Source organism: Microcebus murinus, chromosome 11 (genome assembly GCF_040939455.1).
Source record: "Microcebus murinus isolate Inina chromosome 11, M.murinus_Inina_mat1.0, whole genome shotgun sequence".
NCBI classification, from domain to species: Eukaryota; Metazoa; Chordata; class Mammalia; order Primates; family Cheirogaleidae; genus Microcebus; species Microcebus murinus.
Genome location: NC_134114.1, coordinates 27,417,512 through 27,430,903, shown reverse-complemented (window position 1 = coordinate 27,430,903; position 13,392 = coordinate 27,417,512). Strand labels below are relative to the sequence as shown.

At 38.2% G+C, this 13,392-nt stretch overlaps 2 protein-coding genes across 4 annotated transcripts in view; both read left to right on the top strand.

The window, feature by feature from the left end:
• RANBP3L (RAN binding protein 3 like) overlaps positions 1-2,888 on the top strand; it is a 41,520-nt gene extending 38,632 nt beyond the window's left edge. Inside the window, exon 14 of the mRNA XM_012736440.3 lies at positions 580-2,888. Within this exon, the coding sequence (XP_012591894.2) occupies positions 580-623 (44 nt within the window). The 3' untranslated portion in view covers positions 624-2,888. The remainder of the gene's footprint in view (positions 1-579) is intronic.
• A 4,494-nt stretch (positions 2,889-7,382) lies between these two features.
• The window catches only part of NADK2 (NAD kinase 2, mitochondrial), a 44,474-nt gene continuing 38,464 nt past the window's right edge, over positions 7,383-13,392 (top strand). Inside the window, exon 1 of one of the 3 annotated variants that reach the window (XM_012736436.3) lies at positions 7,383-7,445. Coding sequence is in view for 2 of the 3 variants with exons in the window: in XM_012736434.3 (XP_012591888.2) it covers positions 7,723-8,022 (300 nt within the window). In the remaining variant the exon portion in view is untranslated. Of the gene's footprint in view, positions 7,446-7,537; positions 8,023-13,392 lie in introns of those variants that run through there. The other 2 variants (XM_012736434.3, XM_012736435.3) reach the window with 2 other exon arrangements.

Sequence of the window (13,392 nt, the reverse complement as noted above, 5' to 3'; positions counted from 1 at the left end):
TGAATAAATAAAAATATATTTTACATTATTATGATGTTTATATTATAAACAATAAAATGAGGTCTATTAGAAAATTAGTTGGTACTCATTAAAAATATCAATTTGAAATAAAGATTAAATGGCAAATTCTCTCACCAACCAATGACACATAATTATGAAATCTATATTCTATTATATTCCATTTTAGGAGAGGGGTGATAAGCAACTATCTTAATGTAAAACAATGGCAAAGCAAATGTCAATCACATGAACCCTCTTTCCCTTGCCATTTTTCCCCTTTTCACTTAGTATCTTCTCCAGGAGGTACTGCAAACAGATTCTAAAATCAAATGGAAGCAATAAAAAGTCTAATTTTTTGGACTCTGTTGCCCATAAATTAAAAAGGCTTAATTATCTAAAAAGAGGTCATGTTTAAAATTATTAGCTATATTTCCAAATGTTACTTATAAAAATGTAGGTTCTATATCTTTCATTTTCTTACCAATGAGCATACTCATGTGTATTCATGTCTAATTACATTCAATATTAAATCGAGTTTAAACATATTGTATAATAAAATATTTTTAATTTATATCACAGATCCTTCTAGGTGGAACTACAGACAGTCGGTTGCCTGTTCATGAGCACTACCTACTATAAACATGACAACATCTACAAAAAGATTGGTCACCCTACTGAAAATACTAAACCATCCTAACTAATTGAGAAGATCTATTCATTTCTTGAAAAGTTTTAATAGAAAGCTTAGGAAATGTGACTTGTTGCAATTAAAATTTTTCTCTTATGTTTTATATTTTACATTTTGATTACAGTGGAGAAAAATGACAGAATTTAAGAAATAAATGGACTTCAGAAGTTCAAAATTTATCATTTTTGAAGAAGTCAATTTAGAATAGAATTTGATAACTAATTGGGACTATTCATCACATTGATGGATATAATACTTAAAATCATATATTGCTAGATTTGATAAATAGCTAACAAAAATGTTTATTTTTTAGTCATACATTGGCCAGAAAACATTTTACTAAATTTTCAGAGTCATTACTTTGAAAAACACTATAATTACACAATAATATTTCATTAAATCATGTTTATCCTCCAGAAAATGTATATTTTCATTTAACCTTTGGATTTCCTAATACTATAAGCTTATTATATATTCACAGTATAAATTCCTTTAAAAAGAGCATTTGTTCTTGGAGTTGTATTTATTTTATTGTGTATATACTTGAGTTATGGTCAGCATGCAATAGTTGAATAAATGAACAAAATATATTACGTAAGTATCAAAATGCCAAATATTTTAACTTGCTGTTCTTTGTTTATGTAATTAAATTGTCATTAATATTCTAGTAGGTGTGGCTGTATAAGGACCTTTCTTGAACACATGTACCATATATAGCCAAATGAATCTTTTTATTAAACAGCATTAGAGAATTTAGTAATTTAAACAATTGTACAACAGACTTTTGATGCTATACTTTGAGATGTTTCAGAGATACTTCATGAAACGATTCTTTCTTTCACACAAGAAAATAGCTATATTTCATTTTTCAATCCAGTTTGATCACCCCATGGTTTCAAAATGACTTTTGATTGTGACCCCTATACAATTCTACTTAGGAGGTAAAAATTCACAATTAGAAAATGATTTCTGAAAATGTTCTGAACAATGGCAACATATTTGGAATAGGTATAACTTCACAAAGTGATCTTTGAAGAACAATATGCATTTGGAAGTATACACGTGAATATATCTTTAAAAGTTATATTAATTTATTATAATACCTTTTATATAATAATAAATATAATTACATATGTATGTATTTATTAAGTCAAACCTCAGCTAATGCCTGAAAGTTTAGTACACGAACGTTGAATTAACTTTTAGGTCATGATTTAGTAAGTTAATTGTACAATTTGCTCTTTCCTTATAACTAAGTAACTACAACAGTATAAGTTAGCTAATAAGAGAGACCCGTTTATTCTTCCAGTGACTACAAAAACATATGGTACATAATATCTTTTACTTCTAACTGAAGCAGTGGCTCAGAAAATGAAGAGAAAAAAAGTTAATGTGAGAGAGGAGGAGAGAAAAGGTAGAGAGAAGAAAAAAATGAGCTTTAACATGAAGGGAAAGATAAAAAGAAGGGAAAAGAGAATTTTTTTATTTTTTATTTTTATTTTTTTACTTTTTCTGGATCCAGAAGAGTGACTCTGATACAGAACATACTCAGTGGAAAATTTTCATTAGAAGCATAATATAAACAGGGAGACATTGGGGGAAAATATTAAAGTATTGGTTCTCTTTTATTCTAAGATCTTAACTGATATGAAACATCGTGATTGCACTATAGTTGTTAAAGTGACAAGAGGACAGAGGTCTTTATAATCCTGACATGTTCATTCTCGTCCCTACACTAGGGTATAGATGAAGTAATATTTCTCAATGCCCCACACATTTTAATATGTATTGAATTCATTCTTTCTATGATTTTCTTTGGATTTCTCTATATATTAATGGAAAAATTAGACTACATTAATTTCTGACCTACATAGAAATGTCAGTGCAACAGAATAAAAAATAGGGTTAGACTATCAGGAAGGCAAAGAGAAAGAGTGAAAATTTCTGGATTGTGAAACAGATATGAAAAACAGAAATGTGATATTTACCTCATGATGCTTTCAACTCATTTCCTGTCCATTCTGTTAGTCTTTAATTTTTATGCAAATATTTAGTACTAATAGTAGAAATAGAGACATTTTATAGTTTTTCCTTATCCTGTATCTTCATCTAGCCTTTTCCTTTTTGGCTTTTCTATGTTCTTTGTCCACTTTTAATGTGAAGAGATCAATTGTACAATAAAATTCATTTCCATAAGTTATTTAGGTGTTTTCAAAGTATACATTTTGGATTTCCATAAAAGTTGTTTTTATTAAAATTTATTTAACTAATATTATACCTAAGTATGTCTCTTTTATTAAGATAAGCTAAACCTTCTTCTCTTTCAATGGAATTTTACCAAATTGTTTACCTTAATTATGGACCATTAAAATGTTCTCTTAAAAAATATTATTTTATCAAATCTCAGTGCTATGCTAAAAAAAAAAAAAAAAAAAAAAAAAAAAAAAAAAAAAAAAAAAAAAATATTATTTTATATCCATTACTGCCAAGAAAGGAACCCTCAGTTGCCCGTGGAATACATCTTATACAGATCTTATGGTGTATGTGAATGTCATAAAAAGAGGCGTATATATCATTCGCACAGTCAGAATGTACATGAAGTTGAGTGGACAGAGTTCTAGGGATTGGGAAGGATAGATCTTAAGACTTCTATAAATCTTCAAATTGTGAATATCACAGTAATATATAATTTTTCTCATAAAATGTTGAGAACAGTTAAGCTTGCTTGAAATGTGGCTATCACGTGGTTGAAAACGTAGGCTGAGTCACTAGGAAAGCACACCAGCCTCACCATAGATAGGGTTTGAAATTTTGTAACATTACAGATTTTTTTCAGTTGTTTTAGTTGAAACTGATATTAAATCCATGAATGCCAGAAATTTTGTTTGTTTTTTTTCCAATGATCAGATAATACCCATAGTACTGGTTAATTTTTGACATCAGACTTGGAGTTCAAAAACTTGAATACAGGCCGGGCACAGTGGCTCACATGCTAGTAATCCTAGCACTCTGGGAGGCCAACGCGGGTGGATTGCTGAAGGTCAGGAGTTTGAAACCAGCCTGAGCAAGAGCGAGACCCCTGTCTCTACTAAAAAGATAAAGAAATTAATTGGCCAATTAAAAATACATAGAAAAAATTAGCCGGGCATGGTGGCACATGCCTGTAGTCCCAGCTACCTGGGAGGCTGAGGCAGAAGGATTGCTTGAGCCTAGGAGTTTGAGGTTGCTGTGAGCTAGGCTGACGCCATGGCACTCTAGCTGGGGCAACAGAGTGAGACTCTGCCTCAAAAAAACAAACAAACAAAAAACCCCTTGAAAACATAACATATTTCAGATTTCTAAGATAGTATTTGTAAACTACAGTATTGGAGAAGCTACTGAAATGACTGGCATATGTTTAGTCTAATAAAAATTTGATGAAATGGATAATAGCTTTCTAACAATTAGAGTATTACCAAGATTTCTTAAGTTCAGCCGATCTAATGAATATAAAATACTCTGTCACTATGATCTTAATTTGCATTTTTCTGATTTTTCATAAGGTTATCTTTTTAAGTATTTTTTCACTGCTTATGTTTCTTCTAATTTTTGGAAAGCTAATTGTGTCATTTTCTCCTTTTAGTTACATCTTAGCATATATAGGATAAAAATCATGTTTCTAAGCGTGGATTTAACACTTTCCATGTTCTCACAGACAACACCTGTGAGTGTTGTCTATCTCCCTTTAAATTCTCTAAAAATTCTGAACTGCTATTTTATTGCCTCTATGCATTTGCTCATGCTGTTCATTCTGCAGAATTCCTTTCTCACTCTTGCTGATTCTGGTTAAGCTTTATTCATTCTTTAAGGCTTAGCTCATGACATTTCCAGAAAGCCTTTTCTAACTCTTCTTAGGCTGAGTTAAGACCTGCTTCTCCAAATTCCTACAGTACTCTGTGCATAAAGTCTATCATTACATAGACTTTATGCTCTTCAAGGGCAGGGACTCTTTTTATTTATCATTTAATCCCCAGTGTCTAGCAGGATGCCTGGTTCACAGCAGGCACTCAAATATAACTTGACCCCAGTTGATGTGTGTTATATATGTAAAACTCAAGAGACATTATTGAACAGGAAGCTAGGGAGGGATTGGAAGCTCAGGAGGAAGATCTGGGCTAAAGATGTCATGAAAGGCGAAAGGCGCTAATATTTGCCAGGTGTCTACTTTGTAATGGGTACAGGCCTAGGCATCTGTGCATATATTTACCATTTTATAAGGTAGCTATTGTGTTTTATAAATGAAGAAGTAGGCTGAGAAAGGTTAACCAACCAGTTCAAGATTCACAAAGCTAATAAGTACTAAAGCTGGGATTTGAACCAAAACCTTTCTAACTTCAAGGCCCAGGCTCTTTCCATTACACAACACCAAATAAACTCACCAGAGGAAGAGAGAGAGAGATAAAAGAGGGATAGAAGAGAGATCCTGAAGATGGACTTAGGAAGAACCCCAAAAGGGGACAGAGAGATGGGAGGAACACCATTAGGGACTGGTGTGCTGGGAGACAGAGGAAAAGATTTCAGGAAGAAATGATAACTATTTCAAATGCTTCAGAAAGATTAAGAATTTAAGGACTGAAAAAAGTCTTGTGAGTTGCAATCAGAAAATTTAGTAACCTTGGAAATAGCAGTAATTAGTAAAGTGGTAGGGAGAAGCTAGATTACAACAGGTTGAGGAATGAATAGGAGGTATCTGGCAATGATGAAGACCAATCTTTCAAGAATCTTATCTGTAAAGGGAAGACAAGCAATATGTAAAAATCTAGTGCTTAGAAGGTTTTTTGTTTTGCTTTTTAAAAAATTTTAAAGATGTCATAGACATGAGTATGTTCAAATGCTGAAGAGGAAAATCCAGGAAGGAGGGGAAATTCAAGATATATATGAGAGGGAAGATATATATGAGTAGATAACTTGATAAAGCACTATTTTCAAGGAGGTGGAAGGAGATGGGATGCAAAATAATGATAGACAAAAGGATATCCTAACCAAAATATCAACATATATTGTAGCTGGAAATGTGAGACAGCCAGAAATTTGAGTTACTTGTGAAGTGGGAAGAAAAGAGATCTGAAAGTTCACATACGCACAACAAAACTCAGACTGATTCCAAACAGGTTCTCCCCACTCACTTTTTCCCCATCAAATGATCAAATAACAGTCTCCTGTTCACCCAAGCTTCAAATTTCAGTGTCGGCTGTGACTTCTCCCTTTTCTTCCTTCCTAATATCTAATGACTTACAAAGTTTAGAATAGCAAGAATACAAAGGAGTTTGAAAATGTCCAATTTATAGGAAAGTTACCTCCTCAGAAGTTGAGGTTAACTTCAGGTTGTTACCCTATAAGTTACTACTAGCAGCTGCTGAGAGCCAAAGTTCTTGGTCAGACAGGGTCAGTGACAGAAGGTTTAAAAGTAAATTAAATGCCTTTCAGACTAGATTGTGTACATTCCCAGTTTAATGTACCACCTGGCACACAGTAGGCACTCAACAAATACAATAAACTGATGAATGAATGCCCGGGCTGGTGGCTAGCTGAGAAGAGTCATAGAGTCATTGAATCAATTTGGGCTTGGTAGAACCTTGGAATCACGTTAGTTCAACCCCTCATTTTACAGATGAGAAATCTGAGGCTCAGAAAGATGAAGTAACCTGCCCAAAGTCCAGAAGCTTATTGGTGGCGCCAGGACCACAAAAGAGCAAAGCAAGAGGATCTTCCGAGCTTAAGGAATTAAACACCAGGATGTGTACTGCTATTTGATTTTCCCCTTACAATAGTTTTTTCTACTATTCCCATTACTTCTACCCTAGTCCAGGACCTTATCACTTCGCGTGTAATTATTCTAAGAACCTTTCAGTCCTCTTCCTCCTCTTCCCTCCCAATTTACTCAACATTCCAAAGCCAGATCAATAATCGTCAAACATTGCTTCAACTCACTCCTTTCCGGTTAAGAGCCTTCAGAAAACTATTGCCTAGAGGATAAAGTCCAAATTATTAACATTCTTAACCCTGAACTCTTGTCCTATCTAGCTTTTCAACATTTTATCTCCCCATCTAGAAACGCTCCCGGAGACAGGACCCCTCAGCCTATTATCCTCCAAGCTCCTCAGTGGCCGCGCCTTTCTCCCTCAGGGTTGATGGCTCCTCGGTGGTCGGCAGAGGGGGCCCAGGGTCCCATGTTTGAAGGACCCTGTGCTTGGCTTAACGCTCCGAGGTTGATGTTCTTAATGACTTCTGAACGAGAGGCTTAGCATCTTCATGTTGCATGGCCCCACAAAATTATGCAGCCGGTTTTGGGTCAGTCTCCTCAGCCCCTAGCCCAGCGTTGGACACACCAGGTATCCAACAGGCATTGGTTAAATGAACAAACAACGGGCATGTGGTCTAGATTTTGAGGTAATAACGAAAAAGAACGGAGCCGAGCGGGAAGCGCCAGACACCTGCCTTCCCGCCAGTCGCTCAAAACCCCGCCCGCAGCCCCCGCCCGGCCTCAGACCGGTTCCAGCAGGATTCCTCAGGGCAGCTCGAAAGCCAAATAGGATTCCAGCCCTTTCCCCGGCCGCAGCCAATCCCCGCAGGCCTTCGGGCTCCGAAACTGCAGCGGGCTCCGATTGGCTGACACAGTTAGCCTCGGAGGGCGAAGAGCAACTGCAGGGAGAGGGGTGGAGCGGGAGGCCCGCCCGGGGCCCGTGAAGCGGCCACTGCGCAGGCGTGCAAGAAATGGGTAAACAAACAAACAAACCCCACCAGCCTGAGGCCTCCATCTCTTCCCCGCCCACCTCTCTCTCGCCTGTATTCTCCCGCCTCCCAATCGCCACGCTTTGCCCGCCCCCGTCAACGTCTGGGCTAGTCCCCCTTGCAGCGCGGGCAGCGCACGTCTCCGCACTTAACCTCTGCCCGCCCGGCGCGGAGTTAGAGGCCCGAGCGGCGCGGGCGGCGCTCACTCGGGTGGTGGGGAGCGGAGGGGGGAGCCGGAGCCTGCAGCCGCGGCCCTGCAGACGATGACTTGCTACCGAGGCTTCCTGCTGGGCAGCTGTCGTCGCGTGGCGGGCGGCCGGGCGGCGGCGCTGCGGGGGCCGGGTGCTGGAGGCCCTGCCGCGCGGCCCCGGCTCGGCGGTGACGGCGGCGGCCAGCGGCACCTGGGGCAGGGGCAGCCGCGCGAGCTGGCGGTCTGTGGCAGCCGCCCCGACGGCGGCTTCCGCCCCTCGCGGGTGGTGGTGGTGGCCAAAACCACCCGGTACGAGTTCGAGCAGCAGCGGTACCGTTACGCGGAGCTCTCGGAGGAGGACCTGAAGCAGCTGGTGGGTCCCGGCTGCCCCCGCCGTTGTGGCTCGGCCCAGTTCGCTCCCTGGCTGGGCCGGAGCTTTGGGGGCGGCTGCACCCCCTCAGGCGAGACCTCTGGGGACGACTCTTCTTCCCAGGGCACCCCAGATGCCCCGCCTGTCTCTCTCGCTGCCCCCTAATTCTGGGTTTGCCCCGGGCCCCCCCTTGCTTCGGTGCGTGTGTGTTTGTATGGGTGTGAGAGGGAGGGGGTCAGTATTACTGCTGAGACCTCCCAGGCAGAGGCGCCCAGCAATGGAGGAAGCACAGGGCTGTTCAGTGGAGTGGCCCTTTAAGTGTGAGAGGGGCTTGGGGATTCAGTTGTGCTCTCGCCACCCCCACCCCCTTGTGGTGACACGACCCAAGAAAGTGAGCGGGTGGCCTGAGGTATGGACGCCCAGAGAAAAGTGGTCACGGGTTGTCTCTTGAGAGCTGCGAGAAATGGGGTGAATGCACGGAGGACACACCCCCTTTCACTCTGCTGGACCACAAGGCCTGGGACACTCTGGAAAGCCCTTCAGGAAGAGCCTTTTTCATGCTGGAACGTGGTCGTCAGACAAGGTTCTAGCAGTTTGTTTTAAAAACACACGTGTTTTCGGTGCTGAGAAAAAAGGAGTAAGGGGGAAAATTTGACTTGAAATGTATGTTACTAAGTAGAAATGTCAGACAAGGGACAAGTATACTGGCTAATGTATGAAACAAAAAGCCTACGTCTCTAATGTAGCATTACTGCCACAATAGACTATATTTGGTATATTTATTAATGTCTTTGCAAAGTATATAAATCCAAGAAGAAAAACCCTGCGTTTGGACTTCTTCCCCACCCCTTCCTTTTTTTAAAAAAATTTTTAAATTGATGATTCCATTTCCCCAACTACCAACTTTAGGAAAAGGAGTCACTAAGGCTAACATGAAAAATGTGCCTAGAAAAATTTCTATTGGAAATCCCTAATTGTTGGCTCTGTGGACCAGAAGGCTTTGGAATTAATTGCATAAAACTGTAATCTAGTTTAATTCTGTGTAAGAATAGGCAGCCTGTTCTAAACATCTGATATCCTATGTAATCTTCAGCGAAGTTATTTTGTACAGGCATCAAAATGAAATTGTAAATCATCTTTGCTTAAATGAAATTGCGAATCTATTGTCAGCATTAAACATCTTGTTGCTTAGATGGGTCAATTGAAGAGGGATCCCTGGGCATTCACCTGGTGGGAGGAAGTCTGGGTGCAGATTCTCTATTTTTCCTAAGTGTTTGAAGGTAGCAACTTATAGAAACCATTGTGTCATTTAAAGAATAAATGAATAGTTTGAACAGGAGGTTAAAGTAGTTGAATTTATGTTAGTGAAATTGTGGTTGAGGCAGGGAATAGTAATGTCAGAAAAAAGTACCTTGTTTCTGTTTTGGGAAAGGGGTGTGTCCTTTGGGTTGTACTCATAATTTTGCAAGGTCTAGCTTTTAGAATTTGTCAAATGCCATATGTGCATAAATATGTTCTTCATACAATTTTATCAGTATCAAAGACTCCTAGAACAATTTAAAATAGTACACTCAGTTGACATGTTCATAGTGTGGGATTGGGAATGGGGAGCTTGGAATTCTAGGCCCTGGTTTCTGTGGTTAACTTCATATGCTTGTGGTTTTTTTTTTGTTTTTTTTTTGAGACAAGAGTCTCACTTTGTTGCCCAGGCTAGAGTGATTGCCCTGGCATCAGCCTAGCACACAGCAACCTCAATCTCCTGGGCTCAAGTGATCCTACTGCCTCAGCCTCCCGAGTAGCTGGGACTACAGGCACATGCCACCATGCCCAGCTAATTTTTTGTATATATATTTTTAGTCGGTCAATTAATTTCTTTCTATTTTTAGTAGAGACGGGTCTCGCTCTTGCTCAGGCTTGGTTTCGAACTCCTGACCTCGAGCAATCAGCCCGCCTCTGTCTCCCAGAGTGCTAGGATTACAGGTGTGAGCCACTGCGCCCAGCCTAACTTCATATGTGTTTTTAACTTCCCTGGGCCTCATGGGTGAAAATGATACTTTTTGTGTAGTATTGTCAGTTTTCAAAGTGCTTTCACCTAGTTCAGTGAAATGCTAGGGTTGTATTAGATAGCCTCCAAGGTCCTTTCTAGTGCTGGCATTTTGAAACTGGCTAACTTTTTCAAGGCCTCAAGAAAATGTGTGGCATCTCATTTAGGATTAACTCTTGGACCCCTGACTAGAGTGCCACTAATAAAAAAAACTTAAAATGTAGGGAAAATCAGTAAGTCTTTAAAAATCAAACTACCTAGTGTACCCACTCTGAGTGGAGAAATCTCTAATTGGTAAATATTTGTCTATTGCTAGGTAATGCTGTTTGGGATAAGCAAGCTTTGAAGTAAAACTCCTGAACTGTAGAATACGGTTTTGTAATTGCTGGGCAGTGGAATCTTTTTGTTGATGTTGTCATTACAGTTTTATTGGATTAGTTTCTTACTGATTTGAACTTGTGTTATCATTTATATTATAGGATTGATAAGGTGATTAATATTGTTTGCTATATTGCTAGGGTAAAAAATAGTATGATGTATGAATCATGTTAATTGGACATAAAAGAAAGCGGCCAAGTGCTCCTGTGAGTCTACACCATGGCTGCTATGTCTGTAGTGTCATGGTAACTCAGTTTTGTGTCAAAGCATTCTCTTTTGTTGTGGTGGTGTTTTTTTTTTGTTTTTTGTTTTTTTTGATGCAAAATAGATCTCTAGGTTATTTGTTGAAATGCAAATGGAAGATGAAGGATGGAATGCCAAGATAATATTATAACGTGAAGCCTCATGGCTTTCTAACTTTGTAGAAATCTGAACAATTAGGAAATATTTTTAGTTGATAAAGCATGTACAGAATAGGTTTACATTCTTCAAGCTGGGCTAAAGTTTTGATTTTTAGTTACTCTCTTATTGGTTACATTGCTTTATTTTTAAATCTTATCTTTTCCCCCACTGATTGACCAGCCACTTGTCTTGTAAATATAGGATTTTTAGTCAAACATTTTAGGTTTACTGTCTGTCTCATGACCTTGCAAAGGCTAATAAAACTATTATGGTTTACATGTGTCATAAGAGATATAGCAGTTAGCAAATGTGGAACTTTTATTAATCAGGTCCGTGACATTCACAAATTAGAACTTTAGATGAAATAAAACTGATTTGAAAGGATTTTGACACCAGAAACATGCCTTATTAGTAAAAAAAAAAGATTTTATTTGAAATTTTAAAAATATATACCAAATAAGAAGTCAGCAATTTCTGTTGTCCTCACATCCATTCAAAGTTTCATAACCTCAGAGGCAACCCTTTTCAATGGTTCCCATTTTTTAGTTTTTTTTTTTTAATTTAGGATAAGATAGGATAGTTTCCTCTAACAGTGTGTTCTATTATTGGATTAAATTTTGCCTATTTATTTCCATCTAAGCTTGCCTTTATTGGGAGGTATAGCCCCTTGGAGTATGTTTTCCTTACTTTGTTTCCTGAAAAAGATGATATGGTATAGGTTGTAGCTCCTGGGCAGATAATAGTTTTGCCACATGATATGCAATAATTATATTGTATGCAATATGATTATTTATCAAATATAAGAACATAATCTGGAATACTGCCAGAGCCTTCTAACTGAAACTTGCTCCTTGAAAATCTTCCAGACACAGACATCAGAGTGGTCTGTCTACAGTGAACATCTGGCCATTTCATTCCTTTGCTTAGAACTCAAAAGCTCCCCATAACTTTTAGTCACCTAGGGAACTTGTTGAAATGCAAATGCCTGAATCTTAGCTACCAAGGTTCTGATTCAGTTTGTGGAGAATCCCCAGACTTTGCTTTTCTGAACCATACCCTGAACATTTCTGACTCTGGCTGATTTCCAGGGATCTGCAGTTTTTACCCATCTCCCCAGGTTTGCAAGTGGTGCCAGATCACAGTTTGAGAAACACTGTCATAGGGTAAAGTTCATGATCCTTAATATGCCAAATAAGTTCCTTCATGAACTGGGGCTCTGTCCACCTCTTGGGCTTCATTTCTGATCACTTCTTGTCTTGAACTTGATTTTCTAGGAATTTCAAATTGCCTTAATTTCTATTAAATGTTGTGCTGGTTTAATATGATTTATTTATGGATTAGCAAATTAAAATGGTTCAAAATGTAAAAGATAGAGAATATTATACAATCAAAAGTCTTTCTCTTATTCTTGTCACCTGTCATTCAGTTTTTATCCCTGGAAGTAACTAATGTTATCAGTTTCTTTTGTTTCCTTCCAGAAATAATACAAACACATCAACACAGCGAAATATTCTTTTTCTTTGTCCCATTCTTTTTTATTCTATTACAATATTTTATGTAAGCTATTTTGCATCTTTTTTTTTTAAAGCTAACATTATTTGTGGAGATTGCCATAAAGAGCATTCTCATTCTTTTTTGTTTTGATAGTATGTACATTATTCCATTGTATGCCTTAATTTAATACCTTCTGATATTAAATACATTCTGAAATGAATAATATTTGTGTTTATATGTGTGTGAATCAAGCTCTAAAATAAATACTTAAAAGTGGAATTGCTGAGTCAAAAGGCATATGCATATAAAATTTTAATAGGTATTGCCAATTGCCTCCCTTAGAAGTTGTACAGATTTTTACTTTCACCAACAGACTATGGGGGTACCTGTTTTTCTATAAATAGTTTATCAAATTTTTGAGTCTTTGCCAACCAGGTAGGCGAAAAATGGTATTTCAGGGTGGTTTAATTTGCATCTCTCAGTGTCTTTACTTTTATAGCCCTTTTTGCTTAGAATGCTCTTTTCCATCCTCTAGCCAATTCCAGTTCCTTTTTTGTAGTCACACTCAGACATTACTCCCTTAGGATACCATACTTGGTAACCTTGCTATGCCTCTGCCTCTCTTTGGCTACCAAGTTTGGATTAGGTATTCTCTGTGTCTTCATAATATTTATCTGTGATTATTTTCTTCTCTAGACTGTAAACTCTTTGAGGCCAAGAACTGCATATTATTCAACATCCTTTCCACCTTTCCGCCCCCACACCCTCATTAAAAGATGTGGCAAAATGTTTCTGATGTTCTTTAAGATCATTTTTCTTTTCTCCCTGAGGTTGGGGACCAGCTTTCTTCTAGTCCAGGGCCTTATTACCAGCTGTCAATCTTTCAGATGTTAGCTGCTAAAAGCTTAAGACAGAGGTTACCAATATGGGTTCTTTGAAAGGGGTTTTAAGTTAAATATGTTTGAAAACATGAGTCTAAACCAAAGACAAGTTTTATTTAGCCATGGGATTTTTTTTTTTTTTTTTTTTGGCAGAAAATGTGGAACACAATTTGG